The sequence below is a fragment of the Capricornis sumatraensis genome, chromosome 6, assembly GCF_032405125.1.
Source record: "Capricornis sumatraensis isolate serow.1 chromosome 6, serow.2, whole genome shotgun sequence".
Lineage (NCBI taxonomy): Eukaryota > Metazoa > Chordata > Mammalia > Artiodactyla > Bovidae > Capricornis > Capricornis sumatraensis.
In genome coordinates this window covers 97,794,179-97,816,050 of record NC_091074.1, presented here as the reverse complement: position 1 = coordinate 97,816,050, position 21,872 = coordinate 97,794,179, and the positions used below count along the sequence as shown (strand labels likewise).

At 42.7% G+C, this 21,872-nt stretch overlaps 2 protein-coding genes across 3 annotated transcripts in view; both read left to right on the top strand.

Moving 5' to 3' along the window:
* The first annotated feature begins 1,773 nt into the window (after positions 1–1,773).
* CKS2 (CDC28 protein kinase regulatory subunit 2) lies at positions 1,774–6,471 on the top strand. Its single transcript, XM_068974606.1, has 3 exons — positions 1,774–1,943; positions 4,825–4,952; positions 6,265–6,471. The coding sequence occupies exons 1-3, from the start codon at positions 1,885–1,887 to the stop codon at positions 6,315–6,317; spliced, it is 240 nt and encodes a 79-aa protein (XP_068830707.1). The 5' UTR covers positions 1,774–1,884; the 3' UTR covers positions 6,318–6,471.
* A 2,209-nt stretch (positions 6,472–8,680) lies between these two features.
* The window catches only part of SECISBP2 (SECIS binding protein 2), a 38,453-nt gene continuing 25,261 nt past the window's right edge, over positions 8,681–21,872 (top strand). The window contains exons 1-7 of one of the 2 annotated variants that reach the window (XM_068973892.1): positions 8,681–8,793; positions 9,802–9,950; positions 14,668–14,938; positions 15,129–15,252; positions 16,441–16,670; positions 19,813–19,894; positions 21,571–21,659. In XM_068973892.1, the coding sequence (XP_068829993.1) occupies positions 8,758–8,793; positions 9,802–9,950; positions 14,668–14,938; positions 15,129–15,252; positions 16,441–16,670; positions 19,813–19,894; positions 21,571–21,659 (981 nt within the window). In that variant the 5' untranslated portion in view covers positions 8,681–8,757. Of the gene's footprint in view, positions 8,794–9,801; positions 9,951–14,667; positions 14,939–15,128; positions 15,253–16,440; positions 16,671–19,812; positions 19,895–21,453; positions 21,660–21,872 lie in introns of those variants that run through there. The other variant, XM_068973893.1, reaches the window with a different exon arrangement.

Below are 21,872 nucleotides of genomic sequence, written 5' to 3'. Positions count from 1 at the left end.
GGAAGAGTTGAAACAAGATGGGCCAAAGGTTAACAGCTGAAGGTGAGCAACTGGTCTATGGAAGCTGATTTTACTATTCTGCTTTTCTGTTTGAGATTTTTCACAGCAGTCTCTTACATACCTCTTAGTAAGATTTTCTTTCCTAAGTTCTGCCAAAAAGTTTGATTTCCTTAACCGTCTCTCATAACGGTTTATTTATATCTTTTTTTTTTTTTTTTTGGCCCTGATGTTTGGCATGGGCAGGATCTTACCTCCCCCACCAGGGATCCAACCCCGTATCCCCTACAGGATAAGCTCAGAATCTTAATCATTGGATCGCCAGGGAAATCTCTTTATTCTCATCTTTATTATTATGGCACATTATTATGTTTAATTATTTAGGCATACATTACTTGAAAAGTAATTGCTTTAAAATTAGGGAGTGGAGCACAAGGAACCGTTACGTGCTGGGGTATAAAGTGGTGAACAAAACAGACATGCCTGCCACACTGGTTTGCTGGAGGTTATGTTATAGTGCGGGTGGGGGCACAGTACCCGACCGAGCGTGCACCTGCTGGGCAAGGATGGAGAGGAATGCGGACGGTGGGGACTTCCTCCGAACAGGTGATGAAGACGACTTTCTTAGCTTAGGCTGAGAGTCGAGATAAAGCGACCATCCTGTGGGAGGGAGGCAGTGGCAGGACAATGAAGCTCTTACCGGTATTGTGCTGCACTACCCACAGGCGCTCATTGCGGAAAAAGTGAAAAACACTTTCTTCTTGGCCACGGGGCATATGAGATCTTAGTTCCCTACCAGGGATCTACCAAGGGTCCACGACATTGAAAGCGCACAGGCCTAACCACTGGACCACCAGGGAACCCCGTACAAGTACCTTAATTTTAAATTAGATTTCAAGCATAACAAGCCAAAGGAATTTTTACAAATCACTTTTAATACCGTCGTCCTCCACCAAACATCATTATTTTAGTAATTTTTATTTTCCCATACGCATGCACGCCTATCTATAGAGTTGTCAGAATGTGCGAAGGACGTGGGAAGACAATTTTCCCCTAAGAGAGGTCTCTGGGCAACGGCCTCGCACCGCCACCCCCGCAGCACTCAGTGGCGAGGTTCCGGGATACTCCATGCGGCCTCGCCGCTGTGCGGTATTCTGACGTCTTCCTCACGTCCCGGCACAACTTTGGCTTTCCGGATCTCTACTCCACAAAACGGCTGGGCGCGCCCGGGTTAAGACTCTCCCCCTCACTCTTTCCTCTTTCTCTCAGTCTTTCCCTTAGTCTAGGGCTGCCGGCCTTCCTCAACTCCCACGTACTTCGGGCACGTAGCACCTGCAGCGGAGGGTGCGCGGACAAACTGACGACAGCTCTACAGGCAGCCCCCTCCCACTCCCGGGTCTCGCCAAACCTCGCGATACCGTACCCCTCCCGCAGGTTCGCTGTCCAAACGGCTCAGCGGACCTGGAACCTTCTAAACTCCTGCGCACGCGCTCTACGGTCCCTAACGTCCCGGTTCCGCCCTTCCCTGGCCGCGCCCTTCTCGTTAGGGAGCTCCCCACCCCCACGCCACGCCAATCATCACTTCTTTCCTAGGGCGACCTCGCAACAGGCCTCTGATTGGCTAATCTTGTGCAAACGCCACAGAAAGGCGGTGACGATAGGCTAGGAGCTGGTTGCAGCCTTCCCGCAGGATGAGCGGAAGGTGATTGGTCGGCACCGTTACCCAATCAGCGGCGGGCTGTCGGATTCAAACCTGGCTCGTTCGGCTTACGGTCGGTTGGTCTCAGTCGAGTCGTTGCCTTCACCTGACGCAGACGTCCCCTCACCTGCGCCCTGTCTTCGTGCCGCTTCGCTCTAGTCAGCTGCTGCTCACCGCCCGCCTCCAGGATGGCCCATAAGCAGATCTACTACTCGGACAAGTACTTCGATGAACACTACGAATACCGGTGAGCAGGCCGGACAGCCTACCTCTGCCGCGGCCCCGGGCGAGCCTGGGCTGGAACTCCGGCCAGGGGAGAGAACCTGGGACCCAGAGTCGGGGTCGAAGAGCTTCGGGCTGGGGTTAGGGTCGGGGTCCGGAGTTCAGGTCGGGGGCCAGCCGGAAGTCGCTGTTGTGTTGGGGTCGGGCCGCTGGGGTGGGAGCGCGCGCCTCTCCTCGTCTGGCAGGCCGGCCCAGCCGGCTTCCGCTCTTTGTTCCTGTCTGTGAGGGGGACGAAGCTGGAGCGCAGAGGGGGCCGCTTCTGGTGCAGAGTTGCCGCCCTAAAGGAAAGGGACCGAGGGCCTAAGGGGGCCCGGCGTGGCCGAAGCCTGGCGCTGAGAGTCCGACTCCTGCATAAAAGCGCAGCTGTTCCTAAAAACTTCGGCCTACCTGGCATTCAGGCAAACGCCCCCCCACCCCCAGTCACAGAGGGCGAGGGGCGGTCGGAAGGGTGATTTTGGTCAGGTAACGTCGCCAGAGAAACGCTTCTCTTTTGAAGTTGATGGCACTAAAAATTAGTTTGTGGGGGAATTTCCCCCCCCCCCCCAAACGAGCTTGCTTGGGATTTGAATATGTAGTGGGTATGGCGACTTTGAGCGGGTGCTGGTGCGTGGTAACCTTCTTGGATTAATATTGAAGGGGGTTCTTTTGGAGACTAAATTGAGAACTCGAACAGCTTTGGGGCATTTTTTTCTGTTAGTTTATATCGGCCAAATAATTTTTTGCTTTGAGGCTTTTTTGTGTGTGTGTGGCTTCTGCATCATTATGTGATGGGACTAGAGCGTAGTTTCCAAATGTGATTAGCAAATTGGATTGTGGGAGGAAACGAACTCTCAATCGCCTTAACGCTTGCCGGAGACTTAACTAGGGTGTGGCTTCAAACACCAGCTCCGCCCAGTCCTCCTGGGTGGTGACTAGGACGCTGCATCCTGGGAAACTGCTAATGTGTAGGCGGGGCCAAACAGTGACGTTTTCTGTCTGCTATCCTTTTAGATGTCCAAGAAAGCTGTTTTGAGTTAGAAAGCGTACATTCAGTAACAGTGGGTGGGTCTCCTCTTTTCCCCTTCCCCTAATGTCTTGTAAATCTGTATTCTCTGGACAGCCTTGCAGATTAGTAATACCTAATTGCATTGGAAAAGTCTCTTTGTTTGAAGTCAGTTGTCTTGTTTTTACATACTACACAGTTCTAATCCTGTAATGTGTTGATATAATGTTCAATTATGTGATGTTGACCAAGAATTCAGCTGGGGATACTGCAATAATGGACAGAATATAACCACAATCTTAATAAAATCTGGATTAATATCTAATCCAGTATTAAAGCTGTTGTTTCTTGACCAAGCCACTTAAACTTTTATGAAACAGGGCAGTAATCTTCAGAGAAGGGAAATTTAATTGTATCCTGCAATGTTATCTTAGTAGCTCCTTTGTTTGTATTGTTATTGCCTTTTTTACCTCATCACCCTCCATGAAAAGCACTTGGTACTGAAATGTTAACTTTGGAGAACAATTCTCCTTATACGTAGTTAGAAATATATATAGTTTTGAAAGTGTGAAAGTGTTAGTTGTTCAGTCCCGTGTCCGACTCTTTGTGACCCCATGGACTGTAGGCCACCAAGCTCCTCTGTTCATGGGATTCTCCAGGCAAGAATACTGGAGTGGTTGCCATTCCCTTCTGGAGGGGATCTTCCACATTGCAGTAGATTCTTTACCTTCTGAGCCACCAGGGAAGCCCAATATATACCCATGCAGGGGGAAAACAAATACATGTAGACTCTCCATCTGAGACTGAAGCTACAGATTTTTTCCTTGTCATCAAACCTTGATGATGGTTAGCCTATTTCTGTGGTTTATGGAGAAGGTAGGGATGTGACTTCCACTTAAACATAAAATATTGCTGTATTTTGTAGGGTATACGTAAGGTGAGTACAAAAGCACTGTACATTTCTCTTGAGACTAACCAACAATTAGAAGATAGAAATCAGGTAACAGGTTATTTGCAGCTCTTACAATCAGGGACCATTCTCAATTTATAATCACTTCTGTGGTCTTAGTGGAGAAGGAAATGGCAACCTACTCCAGTACCCTTGCCTGGAAAAATCCCATGGATGGAGGAACCCGGTAGGCTACAGTCCATGGGGTCATGAAGAGTCGGACCTGACTTCACTTTCATGCATTGGAGAAGAAAATGGCAACCCACCCACTCCAGTGTTTTTGCCTGGAGAATCCCAGGGACAGGGGAGCCTGGTGGGCTGCCGTCTATGGGGTCACACAGAGTTGGACACCACTGAAACGACTTAACAGCAGCAGCTGTGGTCTTAGATGACTTCTCTTGCTCCCTGATCACATCAGTCTGCTTCCTAACCAACAGGAAGGAGAAAAATGAAAACGGGCATGCTCTTTTCTTTTCAGGATGCTTTCCATAAGTTGCATATTTTCTGCTTTTATCCTATTGGTCGATTTAGTCATGAGACCAGAGGTAGCTGCAGGGGAGGCTGGGGTGTTTTGGATAACCATGTGTCCTGCTTAGTTTTTGAGGTTCTATTCCTGAATAAGATTGAGACAATTAGCAAGCAGCCTCTATTAGGGAAAAATGTTAATCGTAAATAAAATGCTTTGTACTTTTGGAGTACATATTCTAATTTCTAATTTGAACACAGGCCATCAAAAATCAGAATTAAAGGTGGTCGGGTGGTCGAACTACTTAAGTAGTTCTTAAGATTGATGCCAGTGATAACGTAACAGGGTTGCTTTAAGTGTCCTAAAGATGCATGTGTAACGTGACCATAATTTTAAGAAACGCATATCCACACAGAGTACTAATATTTGGTTATATATTTTTTTAACAGACATGTCATGTTACCCAGAGAACTTTCCAAACAAGTACCCAAAACCCATCTGATGTCTGAAGAGGAGTGGAGGAGACTTGGTGTCCAACAGAGTCTAGGCTGGGTTCATTACATGATTCATGAACCAGGTAAGTTTTGTTATTTAGAGAAGCATTAATTGAAAATAATAGTGGTTGTTGAAAATTTGTTAGTAATACTGATGTTTCAATGATATCCCTAAGTAAGTCATAAGCTTGAATATTTTTGAATGACTTTTCCTTCCTAGAGAAGGTTCTAATTTTATAGTAAACAAAGTGAAAAGAATGCATGCATTCTTGTATCTGCAAAAATAACCTATGAAGTAAAAAAAGAAACAAACAGGTTATTCTGTTTTATTTTAAAATGTGTGTCATTGCTAGTAGTTTCTTGAAGTATTTTGTCATAAATATATTTAGAATTCTGGTGTCTATATGAAAACTAAGAAAACTTAAGATTGTGTGTCTAGAAGTTCTGTGTATAGAAACTGATGCAATTTGAAGTGATTTGAACAGTTTTCTAGATTATTGGTAAACTATTAGTAAGATATACTAAGAAACTCTGGTGTTTTGGGGTTATCAATAAATCTAAATTAAAGGATTTATATTGCTTTGAACAAAATTTGAAGGCATAGAAGCTGAATTAGGTGTGGTTTAGTTACTCAGTCGTGTCTGATTCTTTGTGACCCCATGAACTGTAGTGTGCCAGGCTCCTCTATTCATGGGATTTCCCAGGCAAGAATACTGAAGTGGGTTGCCATTTCCTTCTCCAAGGAATCTTCCTGACCCAGGTTAGGAATCGAACCCAAATCTCCTCATTGCAGGTGGATCTTTACCAACTGAGCCATAACTTAATGATATGAATTAGGTAAAGCTAAAGCTATCTTGATTTATACTTTTAAAGAAAAGCATCGGCAGCAAAAACTCAAACTTGTAACTATCTTGGGATCAGAGCATGTAATTACATTTAAAAAGGTCTTTCTCCAGATAATACAAAGCAACTGAGGACCTTACCTGTAGGTTCCTACTCAGTCCTCCACCTATTGAAACAGAATCTACGAGGAGGGCCCCTGGGACCTACGGTTTTTTAATGAAGTGTTAACTGTGTTTTCCCTACAACAGATAACCTTTTTCTTTACTTTTCATTGGAATTGAGATTCTAAAGATAGAAACCCTTCTCCTCAAATGACTTCTTTACTTTCCTTTTCTCCAGTGTGTAAAATTAATTGGGGGGAAATGCTCGTTGTTAATGTTGATTTCTTGTTTATTGTTGATAGTAACTTAAAAGCAAAATTTCAGATACCTTAATAAATAACATCAGTTGACTGTGGATTTATTTTATTTTGGTTCAATTGAGAATTCTCTTAATTTTTTGTTGAAGGAATGAAAATTAACCATATTAATATAAAACATTTTGTTTCCACAGAACCACACATCCTTCTCTTTAGACGGCCTCTTCCAAAAGATCAACAAAAATGAAGCTTTATCTGGGGATCATCAATTAAATCTTTCTCAAATTTAATGTATATGTGTATATAAGGTAGTATTCAGTGAATACTTGAAAAATGTACAAATTGTTCATCCATACCTGTGCATGAGCTGTATTCTTCACAGCAACAGAGCTCAGTTAAATGCAACTGCAAGTAGGTTACTGTAAGGTGTTTTAAGATAAAATTTCTTCTAGTCAGTTTTTCTTTTAATATAAGTGCCTGTTTGACATTATCTGTTACTTTTGTTAAATAAAGTTTGTATGTTGCATTTATTACTCTTTGAAGTTACTGAGGTTTGTTTTCTTAAGGTTAACTTGTGACTGTTAAGGATGTTGAATGATTTCAGTTTTATAGTCCTGAGGAAATAAATTCACTTCAAAGAAATAAAATGTTAAGTGGGTTTAAACCTATCAGCTTGGTGTGATTCAGGGTACCATTTAAATTCACTTATAAAGATACTAAGAACTAGGGGTAAGTTTAACAGAGTCAAGATAGATTTTATAGCTCTGTTTAGTTCCTAGAGAATTGTCTAGAATCTCCAACTGAACAGAAAGAAACCCAACTTAATACTCTGGGTTACTTCACTTATTTATGTAATTACTGCCTTGGGAGAAACCACTTAACCCCATTTCTCTTCTCCATGTGCCAAAGGAGGATAATTTTATATAAACTATCACAGCACTTTTAAAACTTATAACATGGTGTGCATTTTGTGTCAAATTGCTTTAACTGCTAAGGAAATATTTTAGTTAATCCAAACACAGGCTTTTTATCATCATTGCTAATGCTGAAGAAACCTTTTAGCTAGGCTGCCAATAAGCATGAGACCCCTAGTATGCTGGTCCTCTGTATGCACCTCTCTTTGAAAAGGGTAGTGCTTTCACATAATAAGCATGATAAATATTGAGGGCAGTGTAGTGATGGGCAAGAGCCTAGAACTTATTCCCATCCCCATGGGTCCACTGGCTACAGGTTCAGGGTTAGGCCAACAGAAAGACGTCAGAATTGTTAAGTAAACTTGATTGTATTTAGCACAGACCAACATAGGCATAATGCTCAATCTCCAGAACAGCTTACTGTCAGACCCCAAGCCTCATTCCACTCGAGGTTTGGATGTATGTTTAATTGACCTGTGGGAGGCGCACAGAACACAGGAGATGAGCTGGAATTGCCTGCATTTACTGCTTGAAATACCTGGTAGTCACTCAATAGAAAGTGAAAGTGAAGTCGCTCAGTCCTGTCCGACTCTTTGCAACCCCGTGGACTGTAGCCCGCTAGGCTCCTCTGTCCATGGGATTCTCCCGGCAAGAATACTGGAGTGGGTTGCCATTTCCTTCTCCAGGGCATCTTCCCAACGTAGGGATTGAACCCGGGTCTCCTGCATTGCAGGCAGACGCTTTATCCTCTGAGCCACCAGAGAACCCACAATTAGCCTCCAGTTTGGGATCTCTACTGGTCAAACAGCTTCCACTTTTCACCAAGTAAACAAGAGTTCTAGGATCTGCACTCCCCCTCCCTCCCTCATTCTCCCAAGCAACACCCTGCATTTCCCATTCTACCTAACACCACCTGCCCTAGGATTGCTTACTTCCACTCTGCTTTTCCATCTCTTCCTCTCCCAGCACATTTCCTAGTGGTCAACAGCCCTTTGTTGAACTGAGCAGTTTTGAAATTCTTTTTCGTGGTTACTTCCAAACTGCTCTGCTGCTGCTAAATCGCTTCAGTCGTGTCCGACTCTGTGTGACCCCATAGACGGCAGCCCACCAGGCTCCCCCGTCCCTGAGATTCTCCAGACAAGAACACGAGTGGGTTGCCATTTCCTTCTCCAATGCATGAAAGTGAAAAGTGAAAGTGAAGTCGCTCGGTCGTGTCCGACTCTTAGCGACCCCATGGACTGCAGCCTGCCAGGCTCCTCCATCCATGGGAATTTCCAGGCAAGAGTACTGGAGTGGGTTGCCATTGCCTTCTCCAAACTGCTCTAGGTTCCTGGAAATGTAAGATGCCAACTCTTGTTGACTTTCTCCCTTTGTAGGTCCACAAGGTGTGCGGTTTCCTTAAGGCCCCCAACTCCCCACAGACCTTTCTCTCGCTCCAGGTGCCCGCCACCCCGTGCACCGACCCCTCGTGGGGGCCTGGCTAACCACATCCCGCGGTTTGTCCGCTATCTTTGCGGAGACAGTCTCATGTTAACTCCAAACTACACGCACGACGATGCAGCTTCAAGTACTCACCTTGCCGGGTACCTCGCGCAGGCGCAGAACTGCCGCCCCACGCATTTCCGACCGGAAGTAAGGCGGGCCGAGGCGCCTTTTTGTGACGCACTTCCTGGCGTCCTCCTCCGACTGGAGGAGGACTGTCGCCCTTCGGTCCAGCCAGCCGACGGGGCGGCTACTGGCCTCCCCGGCCGGACCTCTCCCCAGCCGCCCGCCATGGCATCGGAGGGGCGGCGGGAGCCCGCGGCCGAGGTGAGGATGGTGGCCCTGGGCCTCCCAGAGTGCTGGCCTTGCGCGGATGGGGTGGGAACTGGATTAGCGTGGGCCGGAGGCTGGTTGGGGACAGGGCAGGGGGTGTCGGGCCGGGCGGCCGCGACCCCTAGCCCCGGGCGCGTCCCCACGCCCCGCGGTTAAACGAAATGAGGAAGGACTCCGTCAATGGGAAACTGCCACTAGTCCCGAGGCTGCGGAGGAGCTGCGCGACCGTGTCTCCTTACCGCAGTGAGCAGGAACCACTTGTTTAAAGCTTGTGAATACGTTTTCTGAAGCGGAAGTCTCTGCTCGACTAGCTTAAGAGTAATCTCTAGCAGGAGCCCTGACAAACGGAAAAACCGGCTTTCAGACGCACACGAATGAAAAAACATGATTATACGTTGCTAGTGAAAGTAAATTTCTCAATACAGATATAAAAACGGAAAGAAAAATCCAACAAATATTTTATATTCATATTTCAAGAGCTCGTGGCGATACAAAGATTTTCTGGCAAAGCCTACTTTTGGTTTTTAACAGAACAGCCTTTATTGGTTGGTTGAGTGAAAAGCAGCTGTTCTAAGTTCTTTGAGAAATTTAATAGAACCAATAAAGGCTAAGGAGCATGTGTGTTTTTGAGTGCTACAGTTAAGTTTGATAGTTTGTTATCCTTTAACTCAGCCCAGAGGTAAATTTCTGTATTCTATCTTAAAGATAAGGAAACGTCACTTATAGTTCTAACTCTACAGTCTGGGTTGACTTTTATTCCCACTTTAAATGGTTATCCTTATTTTCCATTTTTTATATTTGATAGACTGGCTTTTCTAGTGAAAAAGGGTTTTGGAAGAAATTGCTAACAAATTCTTGTCTTTGCTGGGCAGATATATTTGAACGGCAGCATTGGGATTAGCATTTCTGGGGCTTTGAGATGGGAGGGACTCTTTGTTGTTTTTTCCCCTAACTTGGTTCATCTTACAAAGTTTGTGGCTATAACCCCCTTTTTCTCCTCAGAGCATCAAGTTGTCAGCAGATGTCAAAGCATTTGTCCCCAAATTTGCTGGGCTCAATGTGGGATGGTCAGAGTCTTCAGAAGCACGGGTTTTCCCCAGCTGTGCAGCCACCTCGTACTACCCGTGTGTCCAAGAACTAGCAGTGCCTGGGTATGTATTTTTCCAAACGTCTTGCCTTAAGATGGGGACCTTGTTGCTTGGCTTTAGTGGTAATTAGACTTGAAATATTCTACAGCTATATGTTAACGTTTTCAGAGCAACTGGAGAAGACGCTTCTCATCCAAGAAGGAAATGTACAGTACAGCTGAACTGTGTAGCACACCAGAAACTGAAGATTCAGCTCTTCTTTTTTTTCTCCATATTCATTTGGTTATTTGGGACAGAGAAAATATGGAGACTGCATTGCATTTATTAGTGGGGAATGCAAGTCTGTTGTGCCTACAGTTTAAAACTGTATCATGTATTTATGGGTGATGAAATGGCAGGAACAAGTGGGTGAGAGCAAATGAGGCAAAGAAAAGCCCAAATAAATAAATAAACATGCTCCTCAGTTTTAGGGTGTAACATTGAAAACGCTGCTCAGTGATGGAGCAGGGCTAGCAACCAGGGCTGCCTCTTTGTGCAGATAAAGTGTTTGGAAATTGCTGAGGTTTGCTTTTAACTGTTGTGCTTTATAACTGTCCTGTGGAGATGGATCCTACAAATTTTTGGTTATAAATTCTTCTAGATTTGAGCTGAAAGAAGGCTTATTTTGTCCTTTAAATGTTGTTTTTCCTCCCTGGGATTTATTCTCTAGGTAGTTAAAAAATGGTTTCCATTTTATTAGCTGAAGTTAGAAAGATAAGTGTTAAGTTTTTCACATGATTGTGTGGATTACTTATAGATTTATTTTTAAGGCATGAATCACCTTTATGCTTATGTGAAAATCCTTATCTTTATGTTTTGTTGTTTTGGGTCAGGCTTGTTACCTTTTCCCCCCATAACTGCATGGTGTGCTTGAAAATAGGTTATACTTCATATAAATTCTAGAGCTGTGTTCACAAAAATGAAAGTTGGAATAAATAAGAAAATCATTGGATTGTCTGGTATATTTAGGAAATAAGAAAAGTTATATTTTTTGACTGAAATTGAAGTCCTGACAGAATGTGCTTTTGAAGGTCTTTGGTAAGAATGCCAAGTTTTCCATTGTAATTTCTTCCTTTGTAGCAGGAAGGTTGACATGGGTCTCAGTTAAGTCATTTCCTAGCTTGAATAGGCTCACATGAAAAGTACAAGATGTATCTCACTCTGTGATAAAAACTTTAAGCCATCTGCTGGGTAAAATTCTAGTGACCTAAAATAAAGGTGGAAATAGTTGTACAGCTAAAGCAGCATTCTAGCTATAACACGTTGAGACTAATCAGAGGTTTAAGGATGCTCAATGCTGAATTTTAAAATTATGCTTTTTTAACCCCTTATTCTCTTATAGCTTTGATTTTTTTTTCTTTTTTAATATTTATAACCACTGAAAAGGTTGACTGACAGTATTCCTGCCTGAGAAGAAAACGATTTAAGGACAATGGAGTCATGAAACCAAAGAGCAAGCTTAGAATGAGAGCCTTTAAAGTGGGGATGAAGTGGTGAGACATTACACAGTGAAGAAGTGATTATCTAGTTAATCCTAATATAAGTTAAGAATTGTTTTGCTGTAATCAGATTTTGTTTAGAGATCACTTGCTGCCTTGAGAAAAGGACTGAAATTCTCTATAACAAGCATATCCTTTTCTACTTCTTCCCCTATAGCAACCTAGTTCTCTGTGTCCTTAAAGGAGTGAGTGACCTTTTGCTGAAAGTCCACCTCTAGTACTTATAGCAGTGCCTGCCAAAGGACTTCATCTATTCATTTGGAGTTCATGAGCTAAAGGCTGCTATATGGAAAAGCACTAGTTCCTAAGTGGGGGCAGGCCTGTCTCGTGAGCTGTGGTGGAGATGGAAGAAAACGTACTACCAGTCTCCTTCAAGTTTATGTTATAGGCAGGACAAATATCATTAGAAGTATCCTAGTATGTAGAATGGCCATGTTTGGGAAGTACTGAGTATTTACTAATAAAGGTTATGCAAACAAAGTAAGTTCTCTGTTGCCAGTCATCCTCAGAAAATGCTTTTGTTGATTATCATAGTATGTGCTTTGTGACAAATCCTGTGTAACACAGGTGTGAGGAAGTGTGTGTTTTGTTTGGGAATTACTGAACACGTTGATTTCATGCTTGCCAAAATCCATGAGTTTGGCAGGGAGATGTAGTGTTATTTCTGTACAAGAAAAACTGAGACTACAAATGCTTGTCCACAGTTTCTCAAGGAGGTAGCACCAGGACCAGAATTAGCATTCAGTTCTTCTGACCTGAGTTCAGCTGCTCTAGCTCTTGGTATCTTGTAGTATAATGTGAAAGTTACAGTACCAGTGGTTGCTTTTAGGTTAAAACTCTCATTTGTGAGAATTGGGGCTTCCCTGGTGGCTCAGTGGTAAAGGATCTGCCTGTAATTCAGGAGACCTGGGTTCAATCCCTGCGTCAGGAAGATCCCCTGGAGAAGGGAGTGGCAACCCACTCCAGTATTCTTGCCTGGGAAATCCCATGGACAGAAGAGCATGGTGGGCTCCATGGGGTCTCTAGAGTCGGACACGACTAAGCAACTAAGCACGCACATACACTATGTGAATTAGTGGTTCTCCACAGAGTGTGGCTCATGTCAGGTTGGTGGGTGGAGGAGTGACTGGATTCCTGACAGGTCAGAGGGGACTGGATGCAAGATACATGTTTGGGAGACAGTAGAGAAGTAAGATCGCGTGAGCCACTAGTCAACTGGCCTACATGGTACAGCTGAAAAGTTAGGTTTGTTGGATAGGAAATAGAGAACTTTGGGAGTGTTTTGGGTGGGGATCATGATCATCACACCTGGCTTCTGGCTCAGCTTTAAAGGAGACAGGCTTGAAGGTTTTTGGGTTCTTGTCGGTGGTGGTTTAGTCGCCAAGTCGTGTCCGACTCCTGTGACCCCATGGACTGTAGCCTGCCAGGCTCCTCTCTCCATGGGATTCTCCAGGCAAGAATACTGGAGTGGGTTGCCATTCCCTTCTCTACTAAACGGGGCTTAATGGCATCGACCTCACTGGGCTGTGAAGGGGCTCAAGAGAGACAAAGACTCCTAAAGTTCTCAACACAAGGCTTGGTACCCAGGAAGTTTTCCACACACAGTAAGTTCACTGTGAGCAATGATCAGGAACACTCCTGGGGGCCTGCGGGATTCCGATTGAGTTAGGCACTGGAAATAGAGAACAAAATACAGGGAGACCTTCTGCAGGAGAAAAGGGTTCATATGGGTTTTGGTGGGAAAGATCCTAGCTAGTTCCAGTTGAATACATGGAAAGATTTGGAATCGTTTGGGAGAGCCTAAGTTGGCAGTGGGGCTGGTTTGGGGATCATATGTTACGTTTTGGATCTATACATGCTAGGTGAGTGAAAATGACCTGTAAGTTGGAGATAGACGCCTAGAGGTGATAAAAGTGCTGGAGTTCGAGTATGTTGAAGTGAAGTCCTGAGCAAAATGAGGAGAGGTTCTGGCTCAGAGTGAGTCTGACAGGTGAGATGGGGAGAGTGTAGTGGGGAGCATGCCACGGAGGAACCTTTGGAAGATGGGTGAGAGCAAGGAGAGGGCAGAGGTTGTCAAGTCCAGGCTAGTGGAGCTTTTCAAGTGGTGTGATAGAAGTAGATACCATGTAGTAGAGGTTAATGAGATTGACAGGAAGGAGGTCGTGGGAGACTTGGCAGCTGTCAGTGTGTTACAGGTCTAGCCTGTCTATAGTGACTCCTTTCCTTCTTCATTGTAGACTCTTACTTGTAGCAGAGTAGAAATACAAATTCTACTAGTTGGTGCCTGTGCTTGTATCTCCTGACATTCGAACAATTGGAAGATCATATGGGGTGTGTTATCCTTAGCTTTGACTCTTCCCTGCCTTTCAGTGGACCCTACACTTCAGGATTTCACTGATTTGCTACAAATAATTCAAAGCCCTGGAAAGTCATGGAAACACCTGCTGGTGCTTATTTGTGGGAAAGAGAATACTGTGATTTGTATTAAGTCAGTTGCTTAGCATTTATCATTGTATAAACCTTCATTTCAAAATGGTTGAAACCTCTGGCCTTGTACTAAATTTGCCAAAAAAAAAAAAAAAATCAGTGTTAAATTATAGTTCTCTCCAGCCTTGTGACTTGAGCAAGTTGAGGCAGTGGCAGTGTTCACAGACAGTTCCATCTTATTAGCAGGACATGTAGTTCTTGGACCACATTGTGCATAGTGGTCCCAGCCCCCTGAGTCAGTAGAGCACAGGGTGTGGCATTGGCTTGGAACCGGAAAGGGGGTCTGGGCAGGCTGTCTGCGGGCACCCAGAGGCCTCAGGGAGCAGTCCCTGGAGGTTGTCAGGGTGGGATTTGGATGGGCAGTGGGAACTCTATAAAAGCCCCCTCTGCCGAGAGAGTGGTCTAGGTGGCTTAAATTTTGGTCAGGGTTGCTGGAGTGAGGCATTTCCAAATATTTGACAGCATGAGAGTGGAAAGCTGCTGGAGCATCCTTGGGCTTTTCTAATATTCCTTATAATAGGGTCCTGTTATGGAGGTTCCAGCTGCGTAATGAAAAAAATGGAACTAGGTCAGCATCTTTCTTTGCAGGTTAAGAAGAAGTGCTCAGAGTTTTATTTGGTTTTTAATTAGAGATATTTCAGTGCTAGAAAGAATGACCTCAAAAATAGTATGTTTAAAGTTTGTTTATTATAAAATATTAAGCTTCTTGGTTTGTGGTATGAAATCTGCAACTAAAATTTACCCTTTTTATTTAGACAGAAACTCTATACTGATGATATGGCTTTTGGAGCTTCAGCTTTTCCATCTCAATATTTCTCTGCTGAGATCCCTCTTCATCCATATGCCTACTCTCCCTACACCCTGCAGTCACCACAAAATGTTTGCCCAGTGCCTGGCTCCCCATATGATGACAACCAACCCAGTTGTTTTGGAGGTTTTCAAAGAGTGAAGCCACGAAGTGAGCACACGTGCCCTCTCCCGCAAGACACAAAAGCTGTGTTTAAGGTCTGTAAATGTCTTGGTGTTGTTGGCCACTTTAGCATTTAAAACATAAAGAACAGGCATGTTCTTGCATATTATTTAAGGTATTTAAAATCTGATATCGTCTAACCTTTTAAAAAAATGATTATGTATGAGTATTTATGAATTTTCAAATTCAAGCCTTTTTTATAGTGATTGTGTTCTTAAAAATGTTATTTTTTAATGTTTCCTGCAGAAGAAAACCTATGATGAACAAAAGTTTGACAGTAAGAAGACTGATGGACCTGTATCATCTGATTTAAAATTAGTCAAAGGTTCACCTCGTGTGTTCATTCATGCTGAGAATAGTTTGAAATCAGGTAAAAATAACACACTCTGTATATTATCTTATTCTACCCTGTCTACTGGCTTAGTCATCATGAAAAACTGAGGCAATCAAGTTTCTTGTGGGATCCTGGAGTTTATCCAAAGATGGTATTACATTGTCTTATGCAAGAACTTCTGTAAAATCACATAGCAAGTAGGTGACAATCAGCCACCTCAAAACACTTGTTAAATAGTGAATTACAGCCATATCCTTGTACTGTATTTGATCATGTTGATCCCTAAAATAGCTTCTCTGGTTTTCTGTTGGAACACTTTTCGGTAGGGGAGAGAGTTGACTGCAGTTTAAATCCCATCCTGAACAATACCAAACACAGGGCAGGATGGTTATTCAAAGGACATGTCTGTTCTGGGCTTAAGAACTGCTGTTCCAGTCTCTGGTTGAAAGTTAGTGATTATACATGATACCTTGGTTTTTTTTCCTGCTAATTATTTACTATTGCACCTGGATCACAGCCATCATCTATTTATGTAATAACTTAAAACCTCTGTAATAATATACTTACTGGGAATGGTTTGTCATTTTATTTACTTGTGTAATTTACTGTTATTTGATACATAACATTTTCTCTTTGTGTTGATGTCATTTATAAATCTTCTGGTACATAGTAATGTGAAAGAAGAGTTGAACAGTTAACTGGAATAACTCTAGCCTTATAATTAAACAATTTTTAAAATGCTGGGGCTTTATGGAATTGTAACCTACGGCATCATGCGTTTGCATTTGAAGGAGAAAGGTGGGAGAGAGGTTATAAGTTTAATTCTATTAATACTTGTTTTCCTCTAGTTCGTTCCAGCAAACTAAAATATGGAAAATTTATTATTTAAAGGAAATTCGCAAGAGTCCCCTTAATCTCACAAAACTCTAAAGTGTGTTTTGAGAATAATTGAAATGCCCAGCTGCACAATCAGGTTAAGGTAACTATTTCATCCAGTTGAGAATTACTCCTAAGATTTGCAGCATGTTGCTTTTTTCTGCTTGGTGACCCCCATGTTTTCCACTGTTTCAGAGGTTAACAGCGCTACCAAAAATCAGGCTGTTTGGACAATAATATGTTGTTGCATCAGTAGCAATAGACTTTTTACACTGCAACTGAAGTGTGAGTACAAGTCATCAAACAACCTCTAAATTTTTACCCTTACTTTTAATTCTGTAAATGCAGATGGTTATTATAAACGAACAGACAGGAAATCCAGAATCATTGAAAAGAGTGGATCTGCCTCCAAACCTGAGTTTGGATTTACCAGGTTGGATTTTCCTGAACTGCAGAGTCTAGAGAACAGTGAGATACCAAAGATACAAAAGCAGCCCAAGTGGGGGCCTTTACGCTCCACCTCTACTGACATTTCTCTTCTCAGAGAGATGGGGACACCCTCTGCAGGGTTATCAGAGGTGAGTGCAGCCTCCTGCTCTTTGTTCCCCTCTTCCTTCTTTTCCCCTCAGTGATGGACAGTTACGCAAGGACATCACCTGAAACACTACATACACTTCACATCGTGGGGTGGCAGGGGCCTCTTAAGTGCGCTTAGGTGACTTTCTGTGTTGTTGGAGCTGTTTATGGTCAGGCTGTAACACCTGGTGTTGCTCTTTCCAGAGAATCACTTAGCAAGTGTCTTCATGTCTGGTGGCTAGAAAGCATTGCCATGCCTCAGGAGGAGAAGATTCTGGCGTTGGTTCAACTAAATTCCATAGCCCATTGTTGTCTCTACCGTTGCATTCTGATGACACTGTTTTCAGTACAGAGAAAAGTATTTTTTAAAATCAAATAGTAATGTTAGAACTGCACAGTGTAACTTCTGATTTTCCCAGGCAGTTTTATCTGCACCTCTGTCCTGTCAATTATAGAGAAAATCTCACTGCAGTAAGTGTTAAATTGCACTGTATTCAGTGTTTGATCTCAAGTTTTAGTCCATCAGATTGAAGCGTTTTCTTGTCACACAGATTTTGAGATTTCTAGGAAAAAATTTTGTTGGGTTATAGTTGCTAAAATGGCTTTTGACAAATTGAGGCCCATTCCTGTGTAGAGGCAAGGAGAAAGAGGAAACAATGAGGAAAACAGAGCTTCCCAGTTCATATACCTTTTGAATGGAGAAAGAATTTACATTTCCTGCTCTAGTGCTTTTGGGTGCCTGGATCCTGAAGCCTCTGAAGACTTGGTGGTAGCGGCTTATATAATGTGCTGAAAACAAATCATTCCCAACATGTCGACCCTTAGGCTGTCCCACCTGGGTGTTTTCCTTTTACATGGTGGCGATAAGTAAGGCTGGTTGACTGATATAGAAAAATCACTGTTTCATTTAGCAGTTGTGTGGCTGTTTTCTGGGCCCTGGCTGGGTGTATAGAATAGCTGAGTAGTTGAGGGGCTCCATACCTTCGTCATGGGTGGTCAGTGGATAATTCCAAGCCTGTGAGCTCTCACAAAAGTAGTGCAGGGAACATAGGGTCCAGGGTGGGCAGGGGCATGGCTGACGCTTTATGTCGTGCTCACTTGCTGTGTGAGTACTGCACATGTGGACGAGTAGGGCATCTCATGCTGTGTGGGGAGGTTTACACACTCAGTGCCTTGTATATTCACACTCTTGAATTGTATGTGGAGTTGTTTTGTTTTTCCTCAACTTTCCCATAAAAAGAAACTTTTTTTCCTCATGGTGTACGTAGTAACAGGATACCAGAAAAATATTAAGAAAAAACAAACTGCCTAAAGTTGTACAACCAAGAGCAAACCATGTTTGGCACTTAGCCTTTTTTTAGTGTGACATTGTGGGAATTGAGGGGCATTCCCTTCAATTAAGAATACATACGTACAAGTTTCTGTTTGAATTTTTAAAAACTTTTATGGTAATCTTCCCATATCATTAAATAGTTTTTGGACATATAACTTGCATTGAATCTTTGATATTGATACATATAATTTACTTAATCATTCTTGAATAGGTAAGCCATTTCTAGTGTTTCATTGACTTTGGTGAGCATAAACATTATGTTTACTCAAAGAGCAGGCTGCATTTTAATCATTTATTTTCTTATTTGATGGATTTAATTTTTACTTGATTACTTAACATGTTTATATACTGTGTCTGTCTGGAATCCCCTAGAGAACACAGCAGCCTACAAATGGGGCCAGAAGAGAATTTGTTTCTCAGAGTGTAGCCACTTCCACAGAGCTATGCTGATGCCACATCACCTCCTCCAGAACTAGCCCAGTGTTTTGGAAGCTGAGAAAGGAGAATGGCATCTTTCTCTTTGCCTAACTCTGTACCTCCCCATACCTTTGGAGTTTCCAGAAATGCTTCATTTGAAAGTAAAAATTTACTTCCCTAGTGGCCTTTGTCTTGCATTTATTTGAGGTAACATGCTGAAATTATCAAGATCCTATTCAGAGGTGGGGCCTCAGGCCCCCAGCAGATTGAAGCAAACAGCCCCGGACTCCCTCAAAGGGGCAAGCGCTCTAGGCGACACCTCCTGCAAGATTTGTATGCTGTGTCAGGCAGTGATTTGGAATTTGCAGGTTAGCAAGTGATACCTGCCAACCCAGGAACCCACGCTTGCGCTCTGGAGGGAAGTGCTGGGTCCTTGCCTGGGGAAGTCCTGGGGCAGGAGGGCCCAGGGCGAGGTAAGCATTTCCAGGCTCTTAGTGAGCTCTGCTGTGGGGCCAGGAATCAGCAGATATCCCTTGGAGGATTTTACTGTATTTTTGTTTTTAATGAAAATGGTGGCTTTCTGCCCTAGTTACAGAGCATGTTCTTTCCGTGGTTCTGAAGCCGCTCTTTGAGGTTGCCAGGTTTCTACTAGGTAGAGAAGTGGCACAAGGCGTATTCAGCAGTCAGCAGTTTTAGCTGCTGCACAATTTTTTTTTTTTAACTAAGCTTAGATGAAATGGTAAAATGGGTAAAATTTTGAAGCATATGAACTTCAGAATTTATTTTAAAGCCACTTAGTTTATCAGTTTCCTTTCGCCTTGGGTGCTGCTGGTCACTTTGAGGTCTCTCTTAACGTACTCTCTTGTCCCTGAGTGTCATTCTTGTACCCTCTTGTTCCATGCACGATGCAGCTTTCTGTCTGTAAAAGGAAGTACACATTCGAAGACTTGTATTTGCTTTTGTGGACATTTTCAGGAATATTTTTTTAAGCTTTGGTGTGGGGTTGTGATGAAAACAGCTTTTCCTTTCACAGCAGGCACTTTGGCTTTTAAGAATCTTGGCTGACTTGGAAATTATTATGTTAACTTGATACTCTGGTGTGGTGTGATCCCGTTATTGAGATCCATTTAAAATGATACACAGATGTTTATCTCTGAAGCAACGAAATGCTAAGATGCTAGTAGCTAAGCTGTAGATGGGTGGTTTTTCCTCTGGGGAATGAGATTTGGTAAAAGAAAGTAATTTAACTTTGCACGTTATGTACTTACATGTTTGGAATTTTTAATTAGCCTATATTTTGCAGATTTTAAGAATGGTGAAGGAGGCTATATGTTTTTAAAATAATGATTATTTTTAGTTTGAACTAGTAAGAAAACAACTGGTTTGCTTTTTAGGGTGAAATAGTGGTGAAAAATAATAATCGGACTGAGTCTGTAACCGATAATGCTGTTACCAGTCCCTCTTCATGTACAAGAGGTAAGAGTGGCTACCAAATACTATTTTAGAAAATCAGTTGTCTACTTTCTTAGTTTATTTTCAGGCTAGTGCTGTTGAAATGTTTGTTTTTAAGGCCTTCTTTAAGGGAGTTGGTGGGTTGTTGATAAACTGGCATCGTTGTTAGAAGATTGAAGTTAAGTGGGTAAGATCCCACTTCCTTGCACAAGGAATATAAACTACATACAAGTAAGGAATTGTCAATGAAATGTTCATCAGGCTAAGGGAGACATTTTGTGAACTCAGGAATGACCACTTTCTTAAGCATTTCATATACCAGTAGTTCTCACAGTTTTTGGTCTTAGGACCCCTTAATACCCTTTGAAACCCCGAAGAGTGTCTGTTTATTTGGATAATTGGCAATGTTTGTAAAATCTGAGGGTTAAAACTGCGAAGTACTAAAATACTTATTAATTTGCCTAAAATTAACAGTAAACTTATTATAGGTTAACATAGCATGTTTTAATTTTAAAAGGTAGCCATTTCCCAAAGTTAAAGTCAGGAGAGGAGAGCAGCCTTGACATTTTAGCAACTCTTTAACACCCAGCTCAGGAGATCTGTTTTGGCATTCAGCTGTTTCACTGTTCTCTGTCATACTGTCTTAAACCACTGTACTATACCTCTCTGAGCAAGAGAGTAGGGAAGGCAGATGACACATTCCTATTATCAGGAAAACAGTTTTGACTCTGGACCCCTGAAAGGGTCCTGGGAGTCTCAGAACTTTGAGAACTGCTGGTCTGTCCTAGCCTGGTGCAGAAGTGAGATATTCAGAATGAGTTCAGTAGATTCTGCTTTTGAAATTTTTGTGGGTAACTTGTCCTAACAGAAGATCTTTTTACACAATTATTCTTGGTTTATGCACAGCTGTGTTTCCTATGGTGTTAGCATGTTTGGTACATATGTGATTCAATACAAGATCCTCACTTCAGCAGCTGCTGTGAAGATGTGTAGCTCTATGGTGACAAGAACAGTCTGTCTTTCCACTGTGGGGTGGCCACAGGCTGCTGACATGACCTGCCTGTGTCCTGATGGATGTCCTTTTGTTTTGTCTGTGTATAGAGTTTCATGAGCACCTAAGGAGTAGTGTTGCTGTACTTATGCCTGTGTTCTAAAAAGAAATAAATTACCAGTTACTTTGGTAGCTGAAGTCTAGTGATCTTTGACTTCTGATGTTTAAAAGTACACATCAAGGTTAGTAGGGCCATAGTTTGATCTTCAGCTCAGTATTTCTGTGTGTTTGCCATGTGGATGTATTGTGGATTATTATTTTTTAATGGGAACTATTATTTGTTTACTGCCTGCACCCCCAAGTTAAAAAGAGCAGATCCTAGGATAGTCAGTCCCCCTTTCAAGTTAATTCAGCCTGCATGTTCCAAGAAGAAAAGCAAATTTAATGGAAACTGTAGTTTCCTAGAGTGTTCTGAACAGTACCTTAGTTTAACTATGCTCTTGAGTACTTCATGTAATGCATGCTTGGAATTTCTAAGGAATTTCCTTTTTACTGTTGGGATTGTTCAACAATTTTGGTTATCTTTGAGCAGAATTATCTTGGACACCAATGGGTTATGTTGTTCGGCAGACATTATCTACAGAACTGTCACCTGCCCCTAAAAATGTTACTTCCATGATAAACCTAAAGAAGGTTGCTTCACCAGCAGATCCTAAAAATGATAGTATGCCATCTTCTGAAGTTTTATCTTTGGAGCCTCCCTACAAAGAGAAACACGTTGTCCATCTTACTGAAAAGGTATGCGACACACTTTGTTCATGTTGCTCTCCTGTACCACTCACTGGATAGTTTTTCTCTCTGAAAGCCTCAATGAAGGTGTTTCATTCGGTACTGTAGGCACTAATCTGAGTTGGTTGTACTTGAGGTCTTACTGTTTTTTCAAGAGGGACACAAGTATTTGAAGGGCACAAGTGATCCCTTTTAAACATGAATGAGGATGTGTGTTTTAGA

What these genes read in the sequence shown, in the direction of transcription:
- CKS2 (XM_068974606.1), top strand. Translation starts at nt 1,885, where the DNA reads ATGGCCCATAAGCAGATCTACTACTCGGACAAGTACTTCGATGAACAC. An exon ending in GATGAACACTACGAATACCG is followed by an intron (nt 1,944 to 4,824) that starts GTGAGCAGGCCG and finishes TTTTTTTAACAG; the next exon opens with ACATGTCATGTTACCCAGAG. An exon ending in TTACATGATTCATGAACCAG is followed by an intron (nt 4,953 to 6,264) that starts GTAAGTTTTGTT and finishes TTGTTTCCACAG; the next exon opens with AACCACACATCCTTCTCTTT.